We start from the raw sequence: 22,893 nt of genomic DNA, 5'->3' as shown, positions 1-22,893 counted from the left end.
GGAAACCATTGGCACCAGGCGGGGAACACCCGAGATCGATGGCCACCCAATCGAAGGGGCACAACGAGACAAAAATCCATTGACTTAAGAATGGATGTGTTATATGTGTTCATTTTCCGTTCGTTTTCTGAACGGCTTTATCCTCACTAGACTTTAGGGGTGCTGCAGCCTATCCCGGCTGACTTTGGGCCAAAGGTGGGGGACACCCTGAATTGGTGGCCAAGCCAATCGCAGGGCTCAAGGAGACAAGCAACCATTCATGCTCACACTCATACCTAAGGGGAATTTAAAATGTTCAATCAGCCTACCATGCTTGTGTATGTGGGATGAAACAGAGTACCTGGAGAAAAGCCATACAAGCTTGGGAAGAAAATGCTAACTTCCCATAGTAAGGAACAACCTGGGATCGAATCCTCGACCCTGTGAACTGTCAACCAGACTTGCTGACTACTCGACCACTGGGCCTTTTGCTAGTAACTAGTAATTCTTTTCCACTGGATTGCCTGCAACGTTTCAAAAAAATGTAAATTTATGATAAAAACTATATATTCAAAAGCACTCCTTTTCAGCACACCCTTAATAATACATAATTACATACACTTCAATGCATAGAGATGATGAACAATAAATGAAACTTGAAATAGTGTTGTATTGACAAGTTCTGATCATTAAATGTGTTAAACTTGTTAAGACAGATTTCAAACTACCATTGGGTGTTCAATTGTTCATATGTGATAATTGGAAAGATTAACAGGGAAGGGTTTCCTACATAGTTTTCCTATGTATTTTTTTAAGGTTGGCTTTTATAAGGTCTAATAAATATTCATTTTTTCTGAATTCTTTCAGCCAACTCTATATGCATGAGATGAATACATGCATTACCAATCAGAACAGCAAAAGGGCAATCTCTATTGCAAGACAAAGCACCGACTATGATAATGAAGGTTTTATTCACGATGTCACCTCTTTTTGTTACCGTTTGAAACGCTTAATGGACAGGCGAGAGAAAAGGTGTCTGTTTTGCATCCTGGTAAACACGAGTGAAATTAAACAAAGGTTCAGCATGGCATGAAAATGCACACGGAGCTAAATTGTATAAAAATACGTTGAATCTGAGAGGTTGTCCTTTGTTATCACCTCGTGTTACGGAGCAGTGTTCAAAAATAAAAAAAACAGGACATAGATGAGTCTAATTCTTAGTTCAGAGAGATGGACATTGCACTAATTGAATTAAACACAGCGAACTTATACATGATTGCAAGTGTAAACTGTTTGGAAATTAGTCATAGCAATTTAGCTTGGCTGCGCTCCAGCAATGTGGCCACAGCATCTGGAGTTGCTGATATCTGCCGTCCCAGGCTTGTCATGCAGCTCTGAATCTAGAAGTGCTGCACATTCATTAAATCATGCTGCAAAACACAATGGTCAAGAAGGAGTTCAGCTATTATGTTTTTTTTCTTCTACATAAACTGGATTTTACTGTCCATTGTGTTATTTCAGACCGTTTGAGTACGTTGGCCATATTCTGACTGTGCAAACATAAGATTAAGATTCTTTCAATGTTTTTTTGTTCGCGGACTGCAGTTTTCAAACTTTTTCTCAACCTTAAAAAAATATCTGGCTTGCTATATATTCCAAACCACATTTCCATTAAAACTTATTATGAGGCACTGTAACTGTAATTTTCCTTGAGTAAATATAATGTGTTGAAACAATGTGCACTCACATACAGGTGAAATTACTGACATTGTTTATTTACCGTACGATTAACCGACTTATTAACTATTACAGGCTACGATTACCTTCAAATATAGTATAATGGATCATTACCGGGTAATTTATTCTCCCCAGTCATGGCTTTCACACTTTAGACTTCTCGTAGTGTGCAACTCGCACATGACTTCACGCCCATTTACTTAAGGAATAAAGTTGGTTTACTGTACTTGCCCATATAATGTTAAGAAACAAAAGAGAAATATATACAATCTCAAAGTTATATTAAAATTAGAATAACTCTAACAACAATTTGAAGACAGGGTGGCCCGGTGGACGTGTGGTTAGGATGTTGGCCCCATAGTTCCGAGATCTAGAGGTTGATCTCGGCTCTGGACCTTCCTTTAGGGAGTTGGCATGTTCTCCCCGGGCTTGCGTGGATTCTCTCCAGCTACTCAGGTTTTCTCCCGCATCACAAAAACATGCATGGTAGGCTAGTTGAACACTCTAAATTGCCACTTGGTATGTTGTGAGCAGGGTTTATTTTTCTTATTGAAACTAATAGTTTCTATAAGTGTTGTTGTCGGTATGGATGTTGGCAAATATAATTGTTGAAAAGTATGCTTCACTAATTGTCATCTTGCTCTTATCCCTTTGTTGCTTCTTTTCTTATTCTAATTAGTTTTAAAATATGCCACAAGGAAGTCAGTCGATAAGAGGGTTCCCTGAATTTTGAGGCTCACTGATCAGAGTGTATTTAGGAAGGCAAACAAAGCGTAATTTTGTACATGTTTATAGATAGCAATACATGGTTAGAATTAGCCATTTGACTGTCTAATTTGTGTTGACTTTGCACTGTTTGTGGAGTTAGTCATCATCCACTTTTGATGACTAATCTACTTGGTAAATGGCAGTTTATCATAATCAGCTTCACCATATTTTTGAGCTGTTGATTTAACACATGATCTCTGAACATCAAATAAACACTGTAATAGTCAATACTTTACAGTATTACTTGTGATGATTTGAACTTAAAAAAGATAAATACATAAAACAACTCTGTCATCTTAGATGGCTGCTGGAGAAACGATAACAGTATGTGTCTGCATCATAAGATGGAATGTTGTCAGAGTATGGGAATGTTACAGGATTTATGGGGAAGAGGACGAGAACACAAAATTTCTAGAAAGCAGCATATATACATAACGTAATTGTAATCTTTGAAATTTGTCAATCTTCATAAGCCTTCAAGACCATGAAAAGTGATTTTCTGTTGTATTTTTGATTGTAGTAAATGTATTTAATATGAAAAAATATATATGTTTTGGGTAATACTAAATGCTTTAGAACTGTTTAGAGCACACCAGTAGGAACTTGGTATTCTGCCAACCTTTAAAGGGCCACAAAAGAGCAGCAGACTGCCTCAAACAGGAGCCATGCTTTAATTGGAGGTAGCATGCTGGGCAGCAACATTCATCAAACAAAGATCAAGAGATGTGCAAGTAATAGAAGCATCCTTAAGATGGGTATAGTCTAATAAACTCACCAGGCCTCTCACAGTACATTTTATGAAAATGCTTTATTTCTTGGGAACAGACAGACGTTGTGTCTTATGAAAACTAAATGGATGGGAAGTTCCTCCTGTGCCTAGGTCGTCATTGATAAAATCAATTTTATATACTTTTGATACAACACAAAAGAAGACAAATACTGGTATATCATAATGATATTTTACTTGGAGCTAGTCATTTTGATAGAACTAAACCGAAACATCCCCAGCAAAAAAACATCCCCCATTGTTTAAGTCTATAATGCTCAGTCTTCATTGGAGGTTTCGACCCAAAGTGAACTTTAATCCTCAACTTTCAAATACTTGCACACTATATTCTGTAGTTGCCTTTAATGTGGGATTTCAGTGACCCTAATCCATGTTTTGCTCGGTTGCGTGGGCAAGCACTATGAAAAGAAAGCCAACGTGTTGGTGGTAAGTGGGCTAAGTTGTGTTCTGTCATTGTTGTCTGACTTCAAAGCTGCCAGCTCACCATGCTCCCCTTTGGAAACCATACCCCAGTACCCCCTTCTTCCAAACCTGACAGCATTAGAATACCGTCAAACATTCTTTGGCTTCCTTTGAAATGGCACTAACACTGTTTGGCACTGCAATTTGTCGACTCTATAGAGTGTGTTATTGAAATAAATCTCAGGCTTGGAAAGCGGATGGGAATTAATCTCTCTCTAATGTTGAGTCAGAAGTAACAGTTGAATATTGAGACTAAGCCTTAGCTACAAGAGTATGATTGGAGTTTGAATTGCTTAATGTCTTGTATGTACTTATTCCTTCAATTTCTTTCTGCTCACTTGTGTTTCATTATCGCTCGATATTCTCTTATATGGTGTGTCTGGGTAAAAAATAAATCAAGCAAAAATGGAATCAGTCCGGAGGGATGACTTTAAATTGTCTGCAGCCAGAGAGATAAAAGACAGCCGACAAAACAGTCACAAAGGTTAAGTGTACTAAATGAGTGCTCTGATACAGTTCAGACTATTAATTTTAAGGTCCATTAGCATTAACCATAACTGCACAGTGCACTTGGTGCTACTGTAATAAGGGCAGCATATGAATTGATCGAGGTGTTCTAAGTCACCGTTCTTACAAAACAGCAATTGGATGAATAACAAATGCGTCCTCTTGACAGTGAAAATAAAACCAGTCCGGACTATTTTATTTAAAAAATAATCTCCTATTTTGTGATTGGGTGCTACTAACTTGTTGCTGTTGCAAAGAAAAGAAAAAAGTGTTCCATCACCAAAAAATCGTATATCCCATGAAGCCCTCCTGCAAAGAGATGCAGTTCTCGCTTTCTCTCTATGATTCTTATCTCACCCTCTCTCCCAAAGCTATTGTCTCCCCCTTAAGTCTATGTGCATTGAAACTTAGAGTAACGATTATGTCTCTATGTGAAGGGATAGTATCATTTTTGTGTTAACATTTTAGAATTTGCAATTAGGCCAAACCCAACCTAAAAGCTTGTGGCTGAAAGTTGGGAAAAACAAAACAAATAAAAAACACTTGCCAGTAACCAATTTGAGGTGTCCCTAACCTGCTGCCCATTTGTGGCTGGGATAGGTTCCAGCACCCCACAACCCTGGTCTGCATAAGCGGCACGGTAGATGGACAAATGAAGTGTATTTGAAATCATTTCACACTTTTATTCCAGTCAATCTTTTCTTTGTATAGTCAGCTTCAGGGAATCTTTTTTTTTAAGTTCAATATCTGTGAATCATTTGGCAAACCCTCTTTTTTTATCAGCTTGAAATCATCTTTTTTTTCTCTTTAAGTCAGAAAGAGCATTTACATTTCTAACTCATCATCTAACTATCTCCTCTTGTATTTTTCTTTATACAGTTGAATTCGATGACTGTGCCGGAAATGAAGACGTGGCCTTCGAGGTGTCTGTTAGCAGCTTCCATGTTGATGAAAACCTTAATTTAGTACCCATGAAAGATGTGACATTCAGCGAGCCAAGCTTGTTCATTCATGGCCTCAGCGCTCACGCAGATGACATGGCACAAGTAGACATGACTGGACTGCCGCTTGAGTCGACACATGCTCTCAAGGTAAGACCAAACAAGATGCAACCATTTCTTTGGGATAGTAAATGTAAATGTCCATCCCTCATGTAATAGGGACTCAGATTTTCATATAAAGAGAATGTAATGCTTTAATGTAACTTGTAAAGCAAATTATTAGAATGTAGAAGTCACCATATGTAAGCAGAGAAAACCTGAACCAAAGGGGATAATATTTTTAGCAGTTACATCCTTGAATGTAACAATCAAATTTGACTTTAATAGTAGACAATGTGCCAGTCTCAAAGGCCAATTTATTTGAAATATGACAGCTTGACCTTTGATGAAGGTGAAATGTGTTGTAATTGTAACCTTTTAACACGTTGTCACCTAAACATGATATACGAGCTATTAAGTAGTGTAGAAAGTATCCCCAGAAGTCTGTAAATGTTAAAGCTTGAAAGGAGACATCGCTGCCGGTGTTTCTATGCAACAATGTTTTTAATGTATTTTGGATCCTTTGTGTGCAAGCGCTAATTGCAGTTGTCATTTTATAGTTTAGGTATTGTAATCCATCTACATGGATTCATATCTTTTGTCTTTCTAATTTATCTGTTTGATTAGTGTTTGGCTGACACGCCAAAAAAATAAAGTCCAATGTGAATCAGGCAGAGTAAGGAGAGAAATGAACACAATTGTTAACATACAGTCAGTATCCAATAATCTGTCCTATGGAGTAAAACTGCTCTCCTGAGGTTTACATTATTTCCCCCATAAGTTAATGTGCTCAAACTCTATTCGCTTTGGGTCTCATATTACCATTTTCTGTTTCCAATCCCCACCCCAGCAAACGCCTCTACAATGTCTCAACTGGACCCTTTAACAAGTGTTCTTTTTGAACCTTGATAACTTACAGATGACATAGTTTGCTGGGTCGACGGACATTTTTGTGGTTTGCCACACCTCTGGAATGGCTCCACTGTGAACGCGTAGTTGAGAGGTTGTCAAAATCGAGGTCATTTTTCAGTCTTTGTCAGTTGAATCAATTGGAGAGAGTCAGAAATGTTATCAATGGCCTAAAAAAAATTATTATCTTTGGATTTCTTTTTTGCTTTCTAATAGCCAAATAGAAATATCCTATGGCAATATTTCTAACACAAGAAACAATTTTACTGAGGATCGGAGGAGAATTTTTTTAATGAGGTATTAGCTTGTTTTCAGACATACCCACAGGCGAAAGGGAGGCTGTAAAAAGATTGTCCCCTATATATTCAAGTCTGAAATAAAGAGATGATTTATCAAATTGGGGATAAATCCATTTCAATTTGACAAAAGCACAATCCCAAAATGGACTGAGTGCATTGTTTCCCCCCTGTGAGAATAAGGCAAGAATCATTCAAATTTAAGAACTGGTAAGAGGTGAAATAATCTAAATCCATAAACATATTTATTCATCTTTTCCTATGTCTCCTTCTTTTATTTTGCTAATGCAAGGAATTTAAACCTCCATACTGCAGTGGCAAATAGATTTCTCTCTTACCCAGCTTTGAATGTTGACTGAGACCGTCTGGGTATGACAGAAATGCATCTTTCACATGCCGCACAACGGCACACATTATAATCTTTTTTTGGTCACCATTTCACTCAGTAATTCTATTTACATATTATCCCATTGTCTGTCTTTATTTTGAGATTAATTCTTACTTATTCACAACATTTGGTTGGAAGGCTTGGCATTTTACAGGCTTTTGAACATTATAGTGTTGGATTCATTGCCAGCGTCGAAACCCGAATTCTAAAAGTCAGTAGCAAATGAAACCCAAGACCAAATTTAATTTTGAAAAGTCAAGCACTACACCATCAGTTGGCCTTGTCCAGCAACTAATTCAATGCAATATAAAAACTGCATTGTCATATAGACTATGTTAAAGATCAGATGTTCTTTTCAATTTGAATACACATTAGACCACATTAGTAATAATTTAAGATTATCGTAGTTTACAGTGAACTGATATTAGAATCATTATTTTCAGTTCATGTTTTATTCCGTGTAATCCCTGGAAAAAAAGTCACATGGACTTTATCCACTCATTTATTTCCGGTTACACTTTTCTTTACAACAATGGACAATGGTCAGGGAGGGGAGACCCTTCGTTGGTTGCAGGCCAACACTTTGACTTAGTACTCAGCAAATGAAATGTTTCAGTAAGACAGTTTTACTTTTACTTGGTGGAAGGTCCAATATGTTCTCCACAATTATTAACTGCACAACCTTGTCAGTGGCTGGGGTTGGCCTTGATGTTATCCATTTCTCAGCAGGACTCCGGCACATTGTCAGAAATGAGTGATGACACTTCTCAATATACCATTGAAAGTAAAAACCGCAGAACAGACAAGGACATGACTTTGCTACCACTCTGGACTCAGATAAAAATGACTCTTCTTTTCCCATGGCTGCCTGTACACACACACTATACTCACATACATATTCACACAGTGACACACTTTTACATGCACGAATAAAAAAAATATCCAAATTATTTTTCAATTAGGAAAATAAAAGAATGAATGAACTTGTTTTTTTTATTTTTTCTAGTGAGTTCAATTTATTAAATGGGTGATGTCACATATTTTTCAGGCAGTGTCATTCTAAAGCACATTCAAGTAACCTTGAACTCAACTTTGCCTTGAGTTTATTTGTGAAAGGGACAGTATAAAAACAAACCAACAAAAAATGTTTTCGCAGGAAAATGCTGGCAGGTGTGGTTAGCAGATAAAACCTATAAAAAAATGAAAATAATAGTAAAGCGGCACCATACTACGTGCTTTTACTCATTAAATATGTACATTGATTTACACTACAGTAAAATCACGTAGGAAATCACTGTAGACAAAACTGTCAAGTCTAACAAAAACATGTTCATTTTGCATAAGTCTATGCAACACAAATGGTCAAAAACATATGGTAAATGCCTTAGAAGAAATTATGTTATATCCATCTTGTCTTTGAATAATTTCAGCTGTTTGAGATCCCTCCATTCTACTTTGTTAGTGCCTAATGCCCATGTGTTCCTTTAAGAAAACGTTTCTCTCATTTTCACATTTACTAATTATTTCAGAGTCTAGATTGTCAGACAGTGACCTTAACATGTAGCCACTAAAACATGGGGTCTCTTGATCTCATTGATACTTGCTGCATGTCACAGCTGAGACCTCTACTTCACGACTTTGACGCATTCATCCCTGGCCGCTAGACTTAGGTCGGAGTTCTTACAGCCTGTGCTTAAAGGGCTATCATCTCACACAGTTTAACAGTCTCATGTCCAGTTTAATATTTTTCTTTTTGACATTTTGAAGGTCATACTTCAACGAGTTTAATAAGAGTGGCCATTTCATAGATCACTTGTATATCTGGACTGGTTCTGCTCTGGCTGTGTTCGTGATTACTATTTCATTTTGTTTATCTGACCTTTGCAAGGGTTTGGAAGCGTGAGGTAAAGCAAATGGTGGCATGAATGCTGGCCGGTTTTGAGCCTCACCATTACCCTCTATGACGGAGATGCTTTAAACAAATGACCTACTTCTTGCCTCTTGCCTGCTCGTTTTCAATTTGCTGTGGAAAACGTAGCCACCTGATGGTGTAAATAAAATATGGATACCACTGTTGAGAAAGCTGAGTCCCGAACGCACTGACCCTACCTCTAATGGCCCTTTAATTGTATCTTTTCTTAGATTTTTTTAATACTTTTCATAAGACTCCTCTCCATTTATACTCCCATTGATTGGTGTCTGATGAATACAATGTTGTACTGTATATAGGGTCTCAAATATATAAGGCAAAAGGTGATAGATGCATAAAAATGACAAACGCTGCTTGCATCACTTCATCAACTATCTTCTATTATCATCAAATTTAGGTTTCTTCTTTTCACCATACCAGGACAGAAAAAGAGGCAACTTTTAATTTAGGGCACACTCTAAAATCCCTCAGCCTACCCAGTCATTTTCTCTACTGTGTTTTAAATTCCTTTGATGGATTCCTCTAAATGCGAATGAAACAGCACTAGGCGATGTGTGCCCCCAATAAACCACCGCACATCCCATCTAAGCAAACTATGCGTAAAAGCAACCTTTCTAGGTACATAACTGATACAACACGTTTTTTGTCGGTGTGTATGTGAAGTGAACATGTTTTGTTTGACACGCAGAAAAGCAGGGATTGTTGTTTTAGGAAAAGGATGTTCCACTCACATCCCATGTTCACTAAAGACCTGAGTAATGTCCAGGCTAGATTTGTCACTTGCAATCATTCCACCAAAAGTGAGCGATTGCTTGAGAGCCCAGCCATCCCTGAGCAGTCACATTTGCTCACTTTCACTTCAATGGTGACAATTTATTTTTTTAATCCAAGTCAGCAGGAGTGGATGAGCAGGAAACTCTCATCTTTTGCCCCATTCCAATGCATTAAGGCTACATGTGTCACTGTTAATGCATCCACTCCAAAAAAAACGTGCATCTCCATTCCTTATTTTCAAGGTCGTTGATCCAGTTTAACATGCAAACTTTTCCCTGTAGGGACGCAACTGAAAAAGATGAATTGAGTTGTAAGGAGATGCTTACACCAGCTTCCTTTTCTAAATATTATTTTTTTTCATGGCGTCTTTTTAAAAGGTCATCCTTTGATATATAATCATTGATATATTTTTCCGCCGATGATGCTAATGAACTGGCTGACGTGGCATGACCAAGAGAACTCTAATAATAAGTCATAACAACACATTTACTCAATTTTCAACTCATCGCATTTTCTGAATCGCTTTATCCTCAATAGGGTCACAGGGAGTGCTGGAACCTATCCCAGCTGATCCTGGGCCAGTGGACAACTATGCACACTCTAGGGGGGAATTTAGAGTGTCCAATCAACCTACCATGCATGTATTTGGAATGTGGGAGGAAACCGGACTACCTGGAGAAAACCCACACAGGTCAGGGGAGAACATACGAATTCCTGACTGATGGACATGACCTGGATTTGAACCGAAGACCCCAGAGCTGTGAAGCTGCCACACTTTTACTCAATTCAGAAGCATAGTTTTAGGATGTGGTTGGAAGATAGAGTGCAAATGTTCGTAGCCCAGAAATGCCTGATATATAAGGCGAGCAAACCTGAATATGATTTGGTGGCTTAACATTTTTCTGCAAGTCTAAATTGTATCACTTTTGTTTGTACAACAAAAGAGCTGATTCTTTTTGTTTTCCATTCACATCCAAGTCAAAGTGTGCTTCCGTGCATGTGGGAAGCATCTCATTGTTCAGCAGGAGGTTGGAAGATGAAATTAGTGGATGCAATCATCTATTGGAGAGCTCCAGTCTGTGAATGGCTCCCTCGGCTTGAGCACTTTATCAAAAGCATCTGCAGTAATTGTTACTGGGCCATCACTATCTTTTTGTGTATGCCAATGTATACTCTTTTGTTTTTGGAGTCTAACATCAAAGGGCAGCTTGTTTGTGCTCAAACATGACATTGTCAGCGCTTCTGCTTTTAAATTGCAAATATTGTTCTCAGGGTCAAAGATCTTACTTTTTTGGACATTCCAGTAATAATAATAAAACTTGACTTAAGGTGTGCAAGTAATCCAACATTGTATTAGTTGGTACTTTGGGATTACTGTTTGCATATCAATTATACAATAAAGGCAGAGTTCAATATTTCTTCACAAGACTTGAATTTTTGTTTTCCTTTTATCAAAATTCCTGTGTTTGATTCAAACAAATCTTACTTAGTTTTTTATTTTTTACTGAAGTCAATGTTTTGGTTTGATAATTCTCACAATTTAAATGTTATCAAATTATTTTACTCTTTGAAGATGGTTGAACATGAACTTTGTGATTAAACTCAAATCATTATTTTAACACATTTAATAACCACTTTGAGGTTGGAGGCAATTTCCTCTCTTTTTTTCCCTAAATCAATTTGCAACGGTTTACTATTCTATACTATCTATCTTCTATGTTTTAGATGCTGGGTCTCTCACATAGATTGAAAAGATCCCTGCTGGTTCCTCCTATGGTTGTCACTGAGAACCAGAGAGCCCCATTCCCAAGGATCATTGGCAGGGTAAGAAAAACATCACACCTCCTATTAAATTGCAATACACCTCATTTATTCATTTTTTTTAAAATACTTATTTTTAGCTTTGTTTATCCTCATTGGAAGAAGTCTGACAGTCATTTGACCTATGTTGCACATAAACAACACTTGAATCCCCACCTATGAAGAAAATGTATTCTACAGACATGCAAGCCAAGCACAGATGTTGGTGCAACTCAAGTGTTTTTCTTGCCTCACCATTTTTGGAGGTTAAATGTCTTGTTCAACTCAAAGGCACCCTTACAATCCAGCCAGACATTTTGTAAAAAATAAAACCAAATATATATACATATTTTTAAATATACATATACTACATATACATATATAGTTCAAATTTATGAGTTAGCTGGATAGGCTCCCAAGTTACCCTTGAAGGAATTTACTGCAACTGTAGTTACTTTAATTTTATTGTGTTGGCATTTTTTTTCACTTTGCTTCTTCTGAATTTGAATTTTTCTCCATTAGTTTGAAACATAGTTGTGAATCACAAAGCATAGCATTTGGAATAGAAACATAATTTCCTTCATTAAAGCAAAGACATCGATTTACGTTCATGACCAATTGTGTGTTACTGTCTGTCAAGGTCTTGCTCAAACAAAAGAACTAATTTCCTTTCAGAGGTTGGAGAGCAAAGCATTCTTTAAAATTTTTAGACCTTGCAGAGACTTTTCATTTGTGTATGCTGTTGATAAAATCTATAGCCTATTACTGTCTCCAGCTTGTTTGTTTCAGATAAGGTGGAACACTGAGGATTCTCCCAGTGCTCTGACATGAAAGCTATCACATACTCGGCTATATTTATGATAATGACACTCCAGAGAGGGAGCAATATCACCAGAGCCTTGCACCTCAATCATTGTAGCCCCTGTTTCAGTGTGGCGGTAACAAGCTGAAACCCACCGGATTGAAAGGTGGTCACTTTGAGTTCGACTCAGTAATTCAAAGGTTGTGCAAAAGAATCATCGGAGTCAGCAGTTAAGTTTGGGCTATTCTTTTGTGTATACCCAACCGCAGTATCCATTTAAGTTCCTGCTAATGACTCCGTCATGAAAAAATTATGTGAATGCCCCCAAATCACATTTTCTTGGCCCTCTTCACTCCAAAATTTTTCCTCCTATGTTTCTTATTTTCTTATATAGTACTGCTATCTCTTTTTTATCTCCTGGCAGGACAGGCAAATGTGTGTGCATTTTTTTTTTTTATCAAGTTGAAATCAGATTTCTCTGACATGGTGAACTGATTTTCCACACGAATAACTTCCGTCTTCTTATGCAACCATTCACATCTTGGAGGCAGACATTCATTTTTCATGGTTTTTCCATCTTGCCTTAACTTAGCAATAAGGAGCAGATGAGATAGGAAGGTGACTGTCATGGGATATGTAGGATTTGCTCTGTATTTCCAGCTGGGAGTCCTGCGGGTGAGTGGGTGGGGGCAAAAGGGCCTGAGAATAGTGTTCTGACAGCAGGTCTCAAGAGAAGAGTAGGAACCGTGTTGTTTCTGCTTCCTCCTGCTAGTGTTGGGAATATTCAGATTATTGCGTGATTGTTTAGTACAGATGAATAAAATAACTGATTATCTGTCTTTTTATTTTTATTTTTTTAATCTGGTGGGGGAAAATGCTGACTGTCAGCTTTCAAATTTAGATTTTTCTTCCTTTCAGTCAAAGAGTAAGAAGTTTTCTTTGGCTAAATGCGGCCTACCCCATGCCTCGCAAATCAAAAACAAAAATCTGATTTAAAATACCAATGTACAACGTCAAGTTTCGGTCTTAGCTCATAAATCATCTTGCAGCTCTTGATGTGACATCCCTATAAATGGTGTCTATTTTAGAGTTTAAGAGTTTTTGAAAACTGGTTTGTTTTTTTGTTTCTCCATTTCTGTCATTTCTTTACTGTTTCTCCATAAACCGAAATGTTTCCTTGGTTTTATTGGCTCTTACCAAATGTACTTTAGCATGTCTGCGCATTAACAACAATCGGCCAGTATGATCAGCATATATCTTCCAAACACAGAGCAAACAAGTTATATTGGGAATTATTACAACCATAACACAAGCATCCTCTGGCTTCATCATTTGTTCTCCAGTAAATTATTTGCTTAATTGTTTGTGGAAGACAAAGAGGTTATCCAATCCCACCATCCCTCATGAACATCCACCATTTATTTATCTATTTATTTTTTTATGCATTTGTTTATTTATTTTCATTTGTTCCTTTTGCGGCTGTTACAATTGACAAATTCTGCCTGGAGCAGGTGGCGATAAGCAATATGATGAGCGGAGCTTAAAAGCGGGGCAAAGTAATAAAGAAAAATAAAAAGCTGATTTGTCAGCTGAGAACTCCAGAATAGACGCTGACCTAATGAAGGCCTCTGTTTTCTTAACTTCTTCCATTAGTAAGCCTATACACAGAGCCATATTACCATCCTCCATCGCTGCAGGCACTGATGCATATTTTCAGCCCTATCTTGTAGGAAAACTCATAAATCCTCATTTGAATATATATTTTTCATACCTTTATTGTGTGGTTAATGGCGGTACGTGGGAGAGTAGTTGGCACGTCCGCCCTTCTGTTCTGAGATTAAGGGCACAATCCTCGGTGGGTTCTGAGATTCCTGTTGGGAGGTTGCATGTTCTTACCATGCCTCTGTGGGTTTTCCCCGGGTACTCTGGGATTCTCCCATAGAAACATCCACATTATCTGTGCAACTTTGTTCCAATTCCTTTTCAGATGATTCTGTTTGAAAATGTTGCTTCACGTAGTTTTAAATTTCTGGTATGTTATCAATATTGTAGACTACACGTTCTATAAGTTTACATGATCATTGCTAACATTACTTTGTAGTTTAGATCTGTCTTTTCTGATTGAAATTTAATAATTTGTATGATAGCGCGTCATGATTCTTTATGGCGAAGAGCTTATCTGGCAACCAAACGCAAAATACTTCAATATATTAACCTTTGTTGAAGTACCGTTCTTGGGTACCAGGCTTACATAACATATATCAAGCTCAATAGTTATCCATCTTGAATTTGCTATCCATTTGGAAGTAAGACACTTATTTTTCCACAGCGGCATGAACTGTTTAACCAGGACACTTTAAAATAATAAATAAATCTTTCTAGCCTCCCCTTTGATTTCTCATTAATCATGAATCCAACACTTAAATCAACATATGCATACACATACACCCACACATTGCACTGCTAGTGTCCCAGGGGAACTTTTTCAATCAAATATTGCCATCGATGCCTGCATATTCTTACTTGCCACAAGTGCTATAAGTCTACACAGTGCTCTGGTTCTCATTCTCAGTGTTCTTTCTTCCTGTCATATTAATGTAATAACACCCCACCGCTACCACCACCGCCTTTCATGTCTGCCTGGCAATTAATTTGATCTGATAGGCTCGGTACGTGGTGGTGATAACGGTGAAGGGATCTCTTTCCCTTTTGCGTCACCACCGCACTCGCAGTGGGAGACATTCAGTAGCGACAAAGGCGCTGAATGCATATTTAGTTGCCGCCACCTGTTCCAGTCAGGCAGGGTGTAGATGTCAAGGCTGCTATTTGTACTGTTTCTGCCATCTCTTGCTGCGCCATCATGTAATGACGCTCAACTTTCCCTGGCATCTCACTTACGCTTCCGCTGAAGTTCTCGAGCTGTCAGTTAAGTAATACATTCACATCTCAATTGACTGAGGCATTTTTATTTCCATGATGGTCTTTCTTTGCAGCCATTCTTTTAATTTGCCTCCTTTTCACCCTGAATTCCTTAATGAGGAAGTGTCAACCTGTCATCTTGAAAATGTTTGTTTGTGTTTATTATTGGTTACTGGAATTTAATCGTCATGCATTCCCCGGATCATAACACGTAGTCTGATACAAACATCTGTCCATATGGAGAATGAGGACAACATTGCATAATGGCAGTCTCGTTATTCTGGTAGAACACACATTTCAACCAAACTGGGTGACTTTGAAAACTTAACACATGAAGCACACGTTTTGAATTAAAATTTGAGCGACTTTTCGTGTATACAAGATGTTTCCAGAATTCTTTTGATCATTACTTGTTTACCATTTGTATGCGCTAATTGTGATGCCATTTTTTGGTCTTGTTTGACTCACAATTTTTCATTTTAACTTGACATTCTTTCTCTCCCTTTCTTTTCATCTGAATGGTCTGCTCTTGGATGGTTCTGGCAACTTTAGTCTCATGTGAGTACATCTATCAAAATGTATTTCTGTACACTCCGAGATGTCATCTCGGATATACAACATCCTAAAGCTCAGATTGTCCTTTCCGGCCCGCAGGTGATTTCAACAGAGAAGTCGTGGGATCATATTTTCCGACTGACGGGGCATGGTGCTGACCGGGATCCAAAAGGTCTCTTTACTATTGACATCGACACAGGAGACGTGTCAGTCACTCGCTCACTGGACCGAGAGGTCATCGATTCATATCTGGTCAGTTGTCTTCCTTGGTACTGCATTTCGACTCAAAATTGCAAAAGTGAAAGACACTCCCATTATACGTACTTGAATGTGGTATAGAATATATAAATGTGCGCCTCAAAGCCCTTCCTGAGGCAATAGTGATTAAGGTCATTTGTAACATTAAAAAATGCTTTAACATGACTGATATCCACATTTATTGGGAGTAAGATATACATTTTTAGACAGGTTTCACTTGCGTCTGTCATAACTGCTACTAATCTCTATCTCAAACCTTGAATAATCTTATCAGTCCAATGTTGGCTGCAAGATGGAGTACAAGGTTAAAATGAAATGTGGGCTCGTATAAGTGCTATTACCCTGCACATCAGCAGCAGGCCTCCTGTGGTTGTACTTCACCTGCCATTTCATAAATATTTCACATTTAGCAGATGTTATCAATCATATTAGATACGAGAGTTGGGTTGCACTGCTTGTGAATGGTTCCAAATGTGATTAAAACACTACATTCATTTGATATATTTACTTTGATGATGTCAAAATTAATCTACAATGCCCGATGTTCTCAACAAATTGTTTATGGAGTATACAGTAAAGTATAATACAATGAAAATACACTATTAAATCATCAGCCAATGTGGATATTATTTATACCTATAATAGATTTGGACTTAGTTACTTTTTCGTAAAAACTTTTTTTCTAGATTGTAATCACTACAGCCGAATTAAAGCATATATTACCACTTGTATTTATCTGAACAATAACAACATCTGGACAGCCTGTAAGAGCTACAAAATGAAAAGACTTCTTAATTTTCTATTTCAGGGAAGACTTTTTGTTTTGTCAATCAAAGGTAAACACAAACTAGGAAGCAATTAGATTTGGGTTATTTGTCCTAACAAATGTAGGCTTTGTCAGATATTGAACAACAAAAATCGAGTGTGGACTAGAAATGCGTTCAATGATTCCATAATGGGGAGTTTGGAAGTTGTAGCTCTTTTTGTATTTACATTTTTAATATTAAAAGTGTCAAAATATTAAATGCTACATCTTGGTATTTTAAAGGTATCATCTTCCCTTAAGATGTCCTTTTGACAGCACATCTAAGAGGCGCCCAACTCTGGCTTGGCTATAGCGTATCTGTCACATCACAACATCCAGCATGTGCAGTCACATTGATCTAATCTTAAAAATCATCTCACATTTTTCTTTTAATGCTCTATTTTTCCCTAAGAAGACTACATATTATGGATAATTACGCAAACTGTTTTATTGGCGGAAAGATTGGAATAATTGATTGCAAATCACAGCAAATGAACATGTTTGCTTACTTAAATGTCTTACATTCATATGTAAGAGCAAGAGGGTTCTTAGAAGAAAAATAAAGAATTCAAGAAATAGAGAATTGGTTCCATTTAAACATTATTTTAGTACGTGTCTTTTCTGTGGTGACAAAAGGCTGTGACTTGGCTTGGCTTTCGTTTTAATAATACAGAAGATTCATATCTTAATAGAGGGACGCAGTAGAGTTTATGACCCCTATTAGGCATTGATACCGATTCAATTTTATGATTACACATGAATTACATTAAGAACGGCTATGCATACCAATTTAAAGCACACTCCATTTGTACTTGCAGCAAGTGGGAATGTTTGTCTGAACCTCTTTCCTGTTTTCTGCTTGACTGGACCATAATTTCCTTGACTTTAGAGTTTACGATACGCTGCCCTGCACACAGAGGAAATAGGCCTAGTGTGCACTTAGTCCCTGTATGTGGGCAATAGATAGAGCACAACCCACACACTGTTCCACTCCTTGTGCAAACAGACCTGAAGAAACCATAATTGCAATGGTTTCCATCTAAGCGTGCCGTCCGTCATGACGCTCCAATTCGACTTGCACTCGAATCATTGTGGCCGCTAATGACTTTCTGTATCTGTTTTTATTTTAATGTTACTGGATTTATCACTTCATGCCAGGTTCTCAAATCAACTTCCCGTTTTTTTTCTCTCCATCATTTCCATGAAAGTTTTATAAATATATTCATAATTTGTACTCACTCAGGTAAAATCTGCCAGGTTTGCACTTCAGATCTTTGTCAAAGCCTCTAAACATTTCATCTTTCCTCGTGGTCAAGATCATAGAACTCTGGGGGATGTCTCCCTCCCACTGGCCACCCTTTTAGACCCTGCTACAGATACACCGCTGTGCAGCATGCGCCCAGGTAGCATGATTGAACAGTAAGAGGCCAGGGTTGGGCTTTAAGCTGCAAATTCGACCTATTCACCCACTGTGAGGATTGAGATGTTATATTTTTTGAGCAAGCAATGACAATGAGCTCTGAAAGGCCTCACTCAGCATATGATCTGCTTGATGGCCACACATACAACTGTAATAACAGGAATTAGATTTGAAGTAGCCTACTGGATAATAACAGTTTTGTCATATTTTGTGGGAGGAATCGGCTTAGTTTTTCTTTGGACTTGACATGGGTCACAGTCTCCTTTTTTATTAGGTTTTAAATTATCTAATGAAAGATAAACTGCTGACAATAATATTGACAATTGTTTTGGGAAGAAAATGCAGATTGTAAGGTTTTGAGACTTTCACATGCAAAGCAGAGCAACAAATATTTTATTATTATTATTATTATTTTCTCATTATCCCACCATACAATCCAATCAGTGCCTTATGTTTGTGAACCATTAAGGAAACTTAACACCATGGATACACCAAGGGGAGCCTTAGAATATATTCCAATACCCTTATAAAATGGATTATTTTTTATTCTTATCTCACCAGCTAAATGAAAGAGCTTCGCTTTTTTCTTTTCAATTCATATTTACCACCAGATCTTGGTATTCAACCTTCCTTCATCCCAAGAATGGCTATTTTTATCGTTGTTGACAGTTCAGGGTTTTTTTTTCTCCTGATGTGATGAATTAATAATTTTAGACAAATATCTCTCAGATAAGATTTGTCAAAGAAGCCTTGCACACCAAACAAATAATCTGAAGAAACCATCTTTTGCTAGTGAGCCAGTGAACACGTTTGCATAATTCATCAGCCCTATCGTACTTTGGTGCCGACATTCAAACAGGTTTAAAATGATAAACACAGGCTTTAAGGTCACGGCAGCATACACTTTGCCAATTAAACATTTAGAGCTGGCTAATAGGACATGGATTACACAAAGAAGAATTTCATTTTAATAGCATTCGTCTTACTACGCCTGTCTCCTTTCAAATGAGCAAAAATTGTGACAGCCAACACCATTTCTCCCCATTCTTGGGACAGGTTTTTACAAAGCATTTACCCTTGTAATTGTATTTTGCATTTTCGAATTGCACTGACAAAAGAAAGGACATATTGCTTTGTTTTTCTCAAAGGCAGGAAATTGAAACGTAAAAGGGAACGGAAAATCCTTTCCTTCTCTGAAAATTTAGATGACAGGTTGGACAGGAGAGAACACTGGCTTCTGATAAAGGCTGAGCTATACAAGTTTTTAGGAGTGATGGGTACAACTCACCTATGACGTTGTCTTAGAGTGCTTGAGAAAATGACTGGCAGGGACAGAACCTTTTAATTCACCCCCACAGCAAAAGGACAAAAGGGTAGCTCCTCTGCCACAGTGGGAGATGAACACTAAGTGGAATGGAAATCCAGTCAAAGACAAGAGTGCAGTGTGTTGTGTTATAAACATATGCATTACCCTTTTTGCAGTGCCCATTCAAAAAGAATCCGTGTTTTTTTGTAATGAGCTTCTCTGTTTTCAACTTATTGTTAAGGAAGCACAAAGTCAGACCTTGTTTTCCACTGCAAAATGTTTCCATAGAATTTTTTTTCCATATCTTCAAAAGGTGGAACCAGGGGGTGATGGCCAAGAAACCAGAATTCTCTGTCATACACAGAGTGCAACTGTTCCTAAGAAATATTCCATAATTGTAACATAATTACCTCAAGAGTGAACCAGTCAGTAAAGGTGATCATTAAATTCAGTGAACAATGACAGATTGGGAGCCCTCCTTTTAAGAACTGTACCTACAGTATGCTATATTTCATTTATATTCCATGTTACTTCAAGTCAGGGGCCGTAGTTCCACAGTTTCTCAATTTTCACTCTGTAGGACAATTTTATGATTATTTACACCCTTCTAATCACATTCTCTGCATGCATGTGTCCTATTCGCAGTTGCCCAGTTGTAATTTAACACATTTTCTGTAGAGTAGCATAGGTGCAGAATGATAATTTAAATACCATGCTATGCACCCAAAGTCTAACATAATTAGTTCGGTCATGTGTCATTGCGCCATGTGCCTTTGGTTCCGCAGTGATCATGGCAGTGTGATGTATTTAAAATGCAAGTATAAATGAGTGGGTTTTTGTTTTGATTTAAAAATATGTCGGTACAATTACATTGTTTTTATCGTGTGGGAGCCAAAAGTGCGTATCCTGAAGTGAATACTGATACTGGACGCTTCAAGATTAAAATATTGACTTTAAATCTGCTCAAATCTAAACAAGAGGCAAATGAAGCAAACATGATAACATGGGAACAGTCACTTATTGGCTCTGTTAAAACATGAGCTCGACTGACCTCCATTTTCTTTGAACCAAAACTGATGAAATGCAATAATCTAGGCCAAATGCCAGAAAATATAAGCCTAACATTTTTCACTGAAAGTTCAATCTTGGGTCACACTTGTATAAAAGTGTCTGATCAAAAGGTTCACTCAAGTTATTTAACCTATCCTTGCAGGCATCGAGAAAAGGCCAATTTATAAAATGGGACAAAATTGCATCAGTATGTAGGCAACCTAATTAGCTCTTTGACTGGCATTGCGGCAATAGATGTCTAATTCATTGTGGCTGGCATGGTCAGTGAAACTGAAACATGATCATTGAAGGCCAGGTTTTCTAGTCAAAATAGATTAGATGGAAAATCACTGCTCACTCTTTCGTATACAATGGAACGGACGTATATCATCATCAATGATGGTACGGTGTATGAATGAAATAATCTTGTCATAAATGATTGTGAATGAACTGTGTTAATTTATTTCATTCTTCTCAGCTGGAAGTTTCAACCACAGACCTGAATGGAAACCTCGTTGAGGGACCGGTTATACTCGTCATCACTGTCATTGATCAGAATGACAACCGGCCCATATTCAGAGAGACGCGATATACTGGGGAAGTTCTCGAGGGATCACCTACAGGTAGGTGATGCAGCATTTTACCGAGTTATAACCCTCATGGAATGATTTCCACTTGATTTAGTTATGAATGTTAGTGGAAATTGTGTGGATGGTGTTCAAGTCCCATTCGTGCGGCTAAATAATAAAACAGAGACAAACATTTCTCACAAGAGACATGCACATCTTATACAATTGCCTGCCAAGACAGAATTGCTGAAAGACTATTGGGTCTCATGGCCTACATCGTGTCCTAAAGCAGAACACCATCAAAGTTTCTTTAGAAGTCCTGAGCGTACCCCCATATTGGTTGTATAAAGCAGATTGGTAGAGTTGAAAAAAGCGTCATGTCCCTGTTGGGGACTGCAAGTCTGAAACTGTGGAAAATATCCTCATGAATTCAGGTTCCTTCAGTACTTGTGCAAGTTAGTGCCTAAAGTTTAGGGCTTCATCTTTCAAACCTATCAGTTATATATTGGGTGTGAAGTGCCTATATTTGATGTATTGAATAATTGAGTTAGTTTGTGTTTTTGTGGTCTTCAATAGAACACAAAAGTGTACCTTTGTGTCTCCTTATGCTCATAGTTAGTAGGGAAAGGCTCTAGCATCCATGCAATTCTTGCGATAAGTGGTGTGAATGATGAATTAATGAATGAAAATGCCACCTTTGTCAAATTAGAGCTTGAATTATAAATGACAGGTTTCCCAAGAGAATTTTATCGGAACTTGTTAACTTCATCTGGTAGCTGTGAATAGAACTGTGGAAAGTTTTTTTTTTTTGCTCTGAAATAATTGGGGGATTTGTCTAGGGTGTCATTTTCCTCAAGTCACGAATATAGCTGACGGTTTCTCAGAATTTGCATTTGGGTTAAAATGAATGTCTCTCATCAAGGATTTTATAAACTGCCAAAAACGACTCTGAATTTCATTTTACATCAACATGCAAGTCTTTTTTTTCAAATATTCCCCTTTAGCAAATACTATTATCTACCCCATCTATTTTATATTACTTTGTCATTTTGTCAGCACCGTATCATTTATGCCTCTCTCAGATGTCAATGCCATCGCCATTTGTCATTTTATACTTTTAGATGTTCCCCCTCATAGGTGAGGTTATAAAAAAGTGTGTTCACAGTCTTCTTTCATTCATTCATTCATTCAGTCATTTTTAACACCACTAATCCTTGTCATAGAGCTTATCCCACCTGATGTAGAGAAAAACTTGACTACACCCTAAACTGGTCACCAATCAGTCGTAGAGCACTTACACCGACACATTACAACCAATCACACTTGCAATCAAACCCCATGTGGGACTCTATCCCACCTTGTCAGGTGAATGAACCACTACGCCATCAGTAAGTCTATTTTAGTCTAGTTCAGAAATGTTTTACAAAATCGTTCTTGCACACTTCTTATTAGAATCCATCAACAACCCAAGATGACTTTGTGGTGTACTTGTTCGAGGCACCAAAGATTTGATTGGTAGTTACAACCACCAAGAACACCGCACTTTCTTTGCTATTTTTCTTTGAGCCATGCAAATTACAGCTTCCATGTGTGGACTGTTTGCCACTGATGACAAGATTAGGCAAGATCAGTTGATTGACCCTGCAGGTATTTGATATTCGCCTTGCAATTGCAGTCCTCTACAGTATGTACATTACACATTAGTTTTAAGACACGTAATTTTGTGTCTACAGTCAGTTGAGTGAGTGCAGTGCGTTAGCGTGGAGCTGCAGCCTGCTGGGAGTGAATACAGTTGCAGCTGGGCAACAGCGGGAAGCTGGGGGAGAGAATGT

At 37.7% G+C, this 22,893-nt stretch overlaps 1 protein-coding gene across 1 annotated transcript in view; it reads left to right on the top strand.

Moving 5' to 3' along the window:
• The window catches only part of cdh13 (cadherin 13, H-cadherin (heart)), a 137,231-nt gene that overhangs the window by 52,429 nt on the left and 61,909 nt on the right, over positions 1-22,893 (top strand). The window contains exons 3-7 of the mRNA XM_077710933.1: positions 5,120-5,331; positions 11,303-11,401; positions 15,651-15,656; positions 15,753-15,905; positions 20,971-21,115. Coding sequence (XP_077567059.1) covers positions 5,120-5,331; positions 11,303-11,401; positions 15,651-15,656; positions 15,753-15,905; positions 20,971-21,115 — 615 coding nt within the window. The remainder of the gene's footprint in view (positions 1-5,119; positions 5,332-11,302; positions 11,402-15,650; positions 15,657-15,752; positions 15,906-20,970; positions 21,116-22,893) is intronic.

Source organism: Stigmatopora nigra, chromosome 2, assembly GCF_051989575.1.
Source record: "Stigmatopora nigra isolate UIUO_SnigA chromosome 2, RoL_Snig_1.1, whole genome shotgun sequence".
In the NCBI taxonomy this organism is placed as follows: Eukaryota; Metazoa; Chordata; class Actinopteri; order Syngnathiformes; family Syngnathidae; genus Stigmatopora; species Stigmatopora nigra.
The sequence above is the reverse complement of the archived record's forward strand: the minus strand, read 5'-3'. Positions and strand labels throughout refer to the sequence as shown.